At 33.7% G+C, this 10,000-nt stretch overlaps 1 protein-coding gene and 1 long non-coding RNA gene across 3 annotated transcripts in view; both read right to left on the bottom strand.

Moving 5' to 3' along the window:
• The window catches only part of CycD (cyclin D), a 36,519-nt gene extending 34,309 nt beyond the window's left edge, over window positions 1–2,210 (bottom strand). The window contains exons 1-2 of one of the 2 annotated variants that reach the window (XM_085661647.1): window positions 1,637–2,210; window positions 434–1,083 (exon numbers count right to left, since the gene is read on the bottom strand). In XM_085661647.1, coding sequence (XP_085517773.1) covers window positions 434–634 — 201 coding nt within the window. In that variant the 5' untranslated portion in view covers window positions 635–1,083; window positions 1,637–2,210. Of the gene's footprint in view, window positions 1–433 lie in introns of both variants that reach the window. The other variant, XM_085661646.1, reaches the window with a different exon arrangement.
• A 921-nt stretch (window positions 2,211–3,131) lies between these two features.
• LOC146872518 (uncharacterized) overlaps window positions 3,132–10,000 on the bottom strand; it is a 96,316-nt gene continuing 89,447 nt past the window's right edge. The window contains exons 4-5 of the long non-coding RNA XR_014983023.1: window positions 6,223–6,405; window positions 3,132–3,706 (exon numbers count right to left, since the gene is read on the bottom strand). This is a non-coding gene — a long non-coding RNA (uncharacterized LOC146872518). The remainder of the gene's footprint in view (window positions 3,707–6,222; window positions 6,406–10,000) is intronic.

Genomic DNA, 10,000 nt, shown 5'->3' with positions numbered 1-10,000 from the left:
TTCGCTAAAGAGACGAAGGAACGATGAGAAGACATTCACATGGTGTTTCTAATCGCCTCGTGCTTCGGACGGTGTCCATTTTGTAACGGAAATGTCCGAACTCGAAGAAGAGGAAGAAGGAGAAGAAAGAAGAAGAAAGAAAATTGAAGAAGAGTGAGATGAAAGTTGTTTCGACAATTTTTTTCAAACGGATATTTAAACGGCAATTATTTTCTCTGCCATTTTGAAAATGATTGTTTAATCGTGAGATAAATTAAATAAATAAATAAATAAATGAATAAATCGATCGGAATAAGATCGGTCGTTCGACGAAAGAAAAGAAATAAAATATATAATAAGAATGAGTCGAAGAAAATGGAGACACATGGACCGGAAATGCTTAAGCAAAGATAGAAGAGAAAGAGAGAAGTTCTCGATTACAGTTTAGACTTACCTCTAACATCCACTCGGCGACGATCTTGCGCATGAGCGGCGAGATGTCCCTCTGAACGCACTCGAAGTAAGAACTATTTGGAGCATATCTCTCTTCTGTTTTCAAAAGATTTTGTAATACTCGATCGTTCTCGATCAAAGCCGGATCAGCATACGCCCTGCACTCTGTCTCGCTCGTTCGTTCGCAACAAAGTAGATCCATGATTTATTCTAACCTCAAAAATAATTTTCTATCTTCCTTTTTCACTCTCTCTCTTTCTCTCTCTTTATACAACTTGGTATTACGTATGATATGTATGTATTTATAATTCTATTCTCTTTCTCTCTCTGTGATCACAAAGAGAAGAATTTCACGTATTATGTATTTCTCTCGTCCTTCTTTTTCTCTTCACTTTGTCCCTTTTTGCACGTATACTACTTAAACGATCTTCTTCTTGTAGGAAGCAATACAAATAAAAAAAAAATACATATATATATATATATAAAGTTCGACCGAAGAGAGTATTATTTTGAGACTTCAGTCTTTCTTTCTATGTATTTATCTATTTCTCGTACGCCGAGATTTTTTGTCTTTCTTTCCCGGTTAAACGGCACTTAGCACTGATCACTATATAACACACAGGAACGAAGCAGAAGAGAGAGAAAAAAAAACTGAGAAAAAAGAGGAAGAACAAGGCATATATACGTATTTATATATATATATATATATGTACATATATATACATACATATAAAAGTGTGAATATGCGTATGTGTTAAAGAAGAGAAGAAGGAAAATATAGATGTGCTTTGGGTCTTTGGTAAACAACTTCGAAACGGATATGCAGAACACTCGAGTACTCTCGCGTTTTTATTTTCAATTGGTATTACAGTTTAACGAGAGATCGATGATGAATGATGAAAATGATGCACGAGGAAGATCATTTGCCATAAAGAGTAAACGAATAGAGAGAAGTGTATATACATATAATATATATATGATGTGTATATATATATATATATATATATATGAGAGAGAGAACAAAAAAAAATTCAAGAAAATAAATGAGAAACAAGAGGACGTTCAGAGATATGTATATCCGTCCTTTTCTTTTCTTCTTTTTTTCTTTTCTTTCGTAAGTAGAAAATCTCTTTCTTCTCTTCTCGGTTACACCTCTTGTCGTCAAACGATGTTTCTCTATAGAGAGAAAGATGTATGTACGTACTGTATATATAACCTCTTGTCGTATCCTCGGGCGTTGATCTTTTCCTCGAACGTCGTCCTCTGTTTCTTCCTCGCACTTACACGCTCTTTCTTTTTCTTTCTTTCTTTCTCTGTCTGTTTGTCTCTCTCTCTCTCTTTCTCTCTTTCTTTCTCTATCGAAGAAATAAATAAATAAAGCGTGGGTGTTGCGAGTTTCTCGACGATTATCGCAAAAAAATTCTGCTCTATATTCTTCTTTTTACGCGTTCTCGAACGCGTGTACGTGTTATACGATGTGTACGCTCGAGAAACGGCACGTGCCTGTATCACGTATGAGAGATTTAAAAGAAAATCTAAAAAAAAAAAGAGGCAACCGCGAGAAACGAGAAGATTCACGTCGTAACGAAAAGGAGGATTGCGTTGGACTCCCTGAGACGTTTTTATAACTTGTCGTAGCCCGTAATCTTTATGGTTGTTTAAATGTCCTGACGGATGCAAAAGCGTGCTTCCGTCGTTCACTCACAACACACTCCGGTAATATCTCACGGACCCGACACTGGCGACTTACCAGGTCAGAATGCCAATGCCGCTTAGCTCGACGATCGACGGTAACGGCTCGATAGATTTCCCCCACCACCGAGACTTTCCCTAACCCCCCACCATCAAACGGCATCGCCACTACCGTCTCGCTCGGCGCCACAAGCGGCTCACGTGACCCTACCCCCACCAGCCAGGCGCCAGACCCGAGCCGGCTGGTCACGTGACGCGGACTTAACTCCCCTCCTCCATCGCCCACGAGAGACGAGTCGACCGAATACTCCCCACTACTCTCCGCTACTACCCTATCTTACCCCCACCATTCCTACCACCACCACCACCGTTTCGTCCAATATCGACGCCAGTTCGTTGATCGCGCGACGGTGAACGGGGAGAAAGGGGGATTTTTCTCTCCTCTTTTCTCTCTATCCCTCTCTTTCCTTCTCTCTTTCTTTCTCGTTTCTTAGACGCTTTATCTTCATTTCCATCGCTCTTTCTCTCTTGCTTACCTCCTCGTCTCATCGTGTCTTTTGCATCGTGTAAAGGGGACCACTGGTTCGAGCTGCTCGACTATAACAGGGCCGCCGCGCTGCCGTTCGACTTCAGGGACGTCTCTTCTTCGTCCGGTTACCCACTCCTTCTTCTTACTTTCTCCTTCCTTCGAGTTTTTCTTTTCTTTCCATTTACAGGAACGACGAACGATCTCGTAATGATCGTGGGAAGTTTATTTTATTCGGTCGATCCCGAACTAGATCGGTGTAACTCGTTTCGTTTCGCGTTTATTCGCGATAGGAAGCAGCGACGTGTGAATAAACGTACGAAATGACAACGTGGCGTTAAACCTGTTGCTCGTTACCTCGAATACCATTTATTTTATATGTATATATATACACATATACACACACTATTAAATCTTATATATTTAACTAATCATATATATTTAACCTTAACATTTTATATTTTCTTCTACGATATCGTAGATTATTACGATTGTTCTCTTTTGGACGCGTAATGCGCGTATGTATCAAAGTTTCTATCCCTTATCGAGGTTACAACTTTTATATATAGTTTTCACAGGAGGGAGAACATAAATGTTCGTCGAAAGAAATCAACGTCGTCATCGAGTTGTAAATTTATTCGAGGAAAGGAAAAAGAAAAGAAAAAAATATATGAAAAAAAGGTAAAATCGTCGGTGGAGAGGGAGGATAAGAAAGAGAGACAGAGAGAGAGAGAGATAGAGAGAGAGAGAGAGAAGGATGGGAGGGGAAGGCACGCGAGTAGGACGATCGTACGATATTGAAAGGAAGAAACTTCCTTCTCGTGAGAACGTTCACGAATTATTACACGCGGAGAGATAAAAAGAGGTAGGTATAGGTAAGTAGCTATGCGATGACCTTGGGCACTTGGACGGGAGGATCCGGCACTGGCCTCAGGGGCAGCTCGGTCGAGTCCGGTCCCATTCGCTTTCGTTCGTTCGTTCGCACGAGGTGGAAACTTCAGTACAACTCTTCCACGTTGTTCTTCCTTGGCGTGTTCAACGTTACTTTTGTCGCTCCTTAAATCTCATTAGAAAGACATTAGAATGATTTTCAAAATGAGAATCGAAGGAATGATCAACGATTGAATCTTATTATATTTTCTCCCTTCCTACACGAATAAAAGATATCCACGAAGGGAAACGATAATGCAACAATATTGAAATATCTCCCTTTTCGTAAGAATTTTACTTTTTTCCTTTTTTTTTCTTTTTTTTTTTCTGATCGATTTCTCTCGATCGGAAAAGAAAGAAATCAAAAAAAAAGAAAGAAAAAAAGGAAGGAAAAAACGAAAGATGAAGGTAAAAAGATTTTTTATTACATACGCAAGAAAAAAACGTCTTCTGGTTAACACGTGTCGCTAAAAAGTGTCTGCTTTACCTATACTACATGCATACATACATACATACATGTGTGTGTGTGTGTGGTGTGTGTATATATATATATACTCTCGGATAAACGTTTAACGGTCGAATTCGCTTCAAAATGTCGCTACTTTCGAGCCGTACTACTAAATACATATATTCATATATATATATATCTATGGAACAGTCAAAAATTTTTGATATTACCAGGCAAACATGGGAACCGTTAAATTCATGCATCCTGTAGATCTCTATTAACCTTCTTTTTTTTTCTTTTTTTTTTTTTACACTTATCAACGATGTTTCGAGCATACAAAGTATACAGAAAGAGAAAGAGGATGATAAAGATATACAAATACATTGAACGAGCAAGAGAGAGAGAGAGAGAGAGAGAGAGAGAGAGAGAGAGAGAAAGAGAGATACAAAGTAGCCAAATAAAAGGAAACAAGAGAGATAGAGATACAAGAATCTCTTAAGAAAGAGAGAGAAAGAGAGAGAGATACAAAGTAGCCAAATAAAAGGAAACAAGAGAGATAAAGATACAAGAATCTCTTGAGAAAGAGAGAGATAGATGAATATATATATATATATATATAAGAAATAGAAGAGAGATAGCAAGAAAGAAAAAAAAGAAGAAAGAGAAAGAGAGAGAGAGAGAGAGAGAGAGAGAGAGAGAGAAAGAGAGAGGAGGAGGAGACGTAAGGGAAGAAACGAGAAAGTCTTGAATCTTGAGATGAAATCGAAGTTTCTTTTTTGCGTAGGAGTGGGAATGTCCTTCGAGAACGAAACTCGTGGCTTATGCGTTTCTCCGTTGTCTCTCGTTTACGCGTACTACGCGGCTTACTACATCGTTTTACTATCGTACAATGCCAAAGTGTAATTCGCGTGTGCTCTTGACTCTGGAGTCACGACCGGATGTGCTCCGTATAGGTTAGCCCATACTATACGTGTCATCTCATATGTATTGTATTTTATATATATGTGTTGTGTGTGTGTGTGTGTGTACGTGTATGTATGTATGTATGTATGTATGTATGTATGTATGTATGTATGTATGTATGTATGTATGTATGTATGTATATATATATATATATGCATGTATATATGTATATATGCTATGGGTGACATCGATCACATTTAAGAGTGAGAAAGAAAGGGAAGAAAAATATATATGTTACCTGTATATGTATACGTGTATATGTATACGTGTATATGTATACGTGTATATGTACGTGCGTGTACGAGTGTATATGTGCGTATCGAATGTTTATATGGATGTATGTGTACGTTAATACGTGTATATAATAAAAGAAGAAAAGTCGTTCGTCCTCGTTCGTTTCTTACGATTAGACTAACTCGCTTTGGTTACACATATTCCTTTCAACTACTACCAACCTACGCTCATTCTCGCTCCCTATACGGATGAGTAACCTTAAACAGGATGACGAGATAGTCCTGGGAGCATGAGAGATAGAGAGAGAGATAGAGAGAGTGGGAGAGAGAGAGAGAGAGAAACAGAGAAAGAGAGAGAGAGAGAGAGAGAGAGAGAGAAAATACCCTACATCGGGTTTCTCTTTCTTCCTCGGAATCTTAAAGATCGATCATAATTTCATATATACGTGGATCGTATCCGTCTATATTATTTATATATCTATATTATTTATTAGATTTTTATTCAATGATTACGATTAAAAGATTTTGCTAAGACGTACATACCTTTTTCCCTTTCTTTCTCTTTTCTTTTCTTTTTTTCTTTTTCTTTTTTTCTTTTATTCCTTTTTATCGATTTAATAAGAATAAATTTTTAATAATAATAAATCGCATATTGTCGATACTATATTCTTTTTTTTTTCTTTTCTTTAAAAGTATTATTTTTAATTATAAGATATACATATATATATATATATATATATATATATATAATTATTAATTATTTAGATTATATATATGTTTATATATCATCGTTAATTATAAACTATAAAATCTATTAATATTAATATCGATAAAAGAAAGTAAAATAGAAATGATTGATTGATCGTACGAATTAAAGTTTTTCAATTTTCCCGCCAGAAATTAAATCGAGAGATTTAAATGGCCCCAAAGGCCTCTAGGGAAGCCAAGTCGCTAGTATTTAATTTCACTAGAGCATGAATGTTCCGGCTGGTGCTTACCCGTCTCTTTACGATACGCCTGGTAAGCTTCTTCTGCCCCTCCTCCTCCAGCTTCACCTCTTCTTCCTCCTCCTCCTCTTCTTCTTCTTCTCCTTCTTCTTCTTCTTCTTCTTCTTCATTCGATTCACCTCGAACACTCGAAGGGAACTCTCTTCGTTCTGCCTCCATGATCGTATAGCTTAACTACGAGCACGAAATCGAATCGACGATAAAATTAACTCGTATACCAAGTGTATATATATATATATGTATATATACATATAAACATATATATGTACATGTTGTATGTATATATGTATGTATGTATTTAACGTGTGAGCTTCAGTCCGTGTCCGAGGAAAGGAACCGAAGAGAATGTTTCTTCCTTCTTCCTTTCCCTTTTTTTTTTCTTCTCTTCATCAAATTAATCTGATATTATTAATTAATAAATGTGTATGAACGCGTACGTATAGGTATCTATGATCGTTTATGACATTTTCTATGATATATGAAAATTTCTTGGATGATTTTTATATATCGTTATTACCCCTTTCAGATTCTTCATTGACTAATTTGTAATTTTTTTTTCTTTCTTTGTTTTTTTTTTTTTCTTTTTCTTTCTTTTTAAAGGAGAGAGAGCGAGGGAGGGAGGAATCGTAAAATAATTTCTAAGTTAATAGTATGACGAAGACAAAAGTGAAAATTTCTAATCGACGAATGTACGTATAAATTACGGAGTGATAAAATAAAAACGACAATTAACGATCACGATTCTAACGAAATTCTAACGAAACGTATATTTGAATATATTCGATTTTATGAAAGTTTGATAAAGGATACCAATGAGAATAGATCATTCTGATAATTCTAATCATTCCGATTATAGAATCTCGATCTAGTAGTGTGAGAAATGAAATAGGTGGAAAGATTTTAAGATAAATCATTGGAAGAGTGAAAAGGAAATCCTTTACTCGTTTCTTACTACTTCTTGTTTTATCTTTTGATCTCGAATGCGTTAGATCCTATTAAATCTTTTTATTCTATTTCATGTAGGTAGTTATTTGTGGTTCTTTTTTACAATTAAATTTTCATAATGTATCTTACGGCAAAGGGAGAATTAAAAATAAATGCCGACTTTATTTTTGACGATGATGAATATCACAAATTTAATTTATCACGTGACGTTATTGTCAATCTTTTCTAATTTCTTCATTATATGTATTATATCGTAATCGTATATACATATATTTATTTATTTGTTGAATTTAATTACGTATTAAATGGATTTTTATATAAAGAATATAACGACTGAGAGAAAAATAAAATTTTTCAAAATCTTTATCATAAAACTTTTCTTTTCTTTTTTCTTTCTTTTTCTTCTTCTTCTTTTTTTTTTCATTTCTTTTCTTTTCTTTTCTTTCTTTCCTAATCATACATTTCGCCACAATTTTAATTCTTCCCTTTTTTGTAGATAATTATTATTTAATTATCATTTAATTAACATTCCCCCTTATATCTTTACAGACCGAAGACATTCATTTATTTACCCTATCATTATCCTCAAGTATTATAATATTTAATTGTATTTTATCGCGCATTAAGAAAAATTTATCTTTCGTTCGTTTAGTTCTTTTTTCTTTTCTTTTTTCTTTTTTTCTTTTTTTTTTTTTTTTTTTTTTTTTTGAACGTTCTCTTTTCACTTTCAGAATTAATCATTGAATATTCGTATAATATCGTATAATATTATCAATCTATATGTCCTTATACTTTATATTAAGATGAAAAAAGATTTGTTGTTAACGATGTTAACGAATAATAAGAATAATTCCATTGAATTGAAAACGAATTAGACGATGACGAGGACGACGATGACGACGACGAAGGTGACACGTTGCAGTCCTGCTTCCTCGAAATCTTTAAACTAGTCGGACTAGTTCTCGACTTATCGCAGCCTCGTTCCGATAACACTTCTGACTGTTTGTATTTAACACGATCAGAGGAACACTCGCAGGAATAACTAAAGAGGAAACTCCCTTCTGTGATCTTGTGTCCAACGCAAATTTTATTCTCATCGTACGTAGAGATATTTTAAAAATTAACTCGACGAATTGATTGTTATATCGAGGTATATGTTACAAAAAGAAAGAAGAAAAAAGAAAAAGAAAAAAAAAAAAAAAAAAAAAGAAAAATGTCTATCTCTCCGAAGCAATTAAAAAAAAAAAAAAAAAAAGGATTTCTCTGAATTCACTTCTAATACCAATGTCATTTTCTTTTTCTTTCTTTCTTTCTTTCTTTCTTTCTTTCTTTCTTTCTTTCTTTCTTTCTTTCTTTCTTTCTTTTTTTCTTTCTTTTTTTTTTTTTCTTTATTTTTCTTCGAAATATTTTTATAAATCACTAATTTCTAATCGTTATGGTCGATTAATTCGTACGACGATAACGATCGCGATTAATTAGAATTCCTTATCTAATCGATGATAACAAATCGATCAAATTTATTCCGATCGATGTAATAAAAAAAAAAAAATTTCAAGATTTCTCTCCTCTCCTCTCCCTCCCTCCTCCCCCGCCCTCTCTCTCTCTCTCTCTCTCTCTCTTTCTCTCTCTTTATTTGGTAATTTTTTTTCTTTTTTTTCTTTTTTGCTATACCTTTTAAACGTTTAATATTTTCCCAAATTATAAGTCACTATAAGTTAATAATATATGAGATTTTAGATCGTATTTGTTGCGTTGGGATACGTATTTGTTGGGCGTTGAACATTATCGCGAATGTTTATGTCATTCCTTTTGTAGAACATAATAGTAAATAGGCGAACGATAATCCTGACAATTTATTTTTAATCTTTCGTTAAATTACATTGCTAATACATAATAATTTTCTTCATTATGTTCCTATCATCATCGATCATATACACTCGTTAGAATCAACTACGTGTTATTGCATATTATTGCGTATTATCTAGAGTACAGTGTACAGGATGGGTCAAAAGTTTTTATAAACGTTATTCAAAATTGATCACGATTTAATCTTTTTTTTACGATTTAAGACTTTTTCGTCTTAATTTTTGTTTCTTTTTCTTTTTCTTTCTCTCTCTCTCTCTCTCTCTCTCTCTCTCTTGCATCTCTAGGAACTTTTGTTTAACTCTCTACATAGATATATATATATATATATATATATATATATATATATTTATGATTTCGTCTATTATTCACACGTTCTTATTTACAGGCATATATACATATTATATTACAATCATATGATTTTTCAATTGATTAGACGATATGAAATTGAATGGAAATTTTTTAAATTTCGTTAACAAGTTAAATAGTCTATCGCATATTTTTACTACATATATATATATATATATATATATATATATATATATATATATATATATGCATATATGAATGAAACTGATAAGCCTTTTACAATGCAACATATCATTGTTTATAGCTTCCTTTAAAGTGTACAAACACCCTTGACCCGGATCAGTCTGACGATATGTAACGAATGATTATGTACATATATGCAATTCGCTTCTTTCTTTTTTCTTTTTTTTTTTTTTTTTTTTTAATTTTATTTTCTTCTCTCGTTCGATATCGTCTAATGCGACATAATACGTACGGATATTTACTTATATACATATTTATGTTTTATGTTACGTAATATATGTACAGGTATTTAGATGAAATTGCGTTTATGTACGTATGCGTGCGCATTTAATAGATTTCATGTTTCATATCAAAATCAAATAACGTAATGCATCATAGATACATACAAATATTCATGTATCTATGCAGT

Source organism: Vespa mandarinia, chromosome 15, assembly GCF_050613455.1.
Source record: "Vespa mandarinia isolate Hongniang chromosome 15, ASM5061345v1, whole genome shotgun sequence".
In the NCBI taxonomy this organism is placed as follows: Eukaryota; Metazoa; Arthropoda; class Insecta; order Hymenoptera; family Vespidae; genus Vespa; species Vespa mandarinia.
This window is presented reverse-complemented; position numbering and strand designations above follow the sequence as displayed.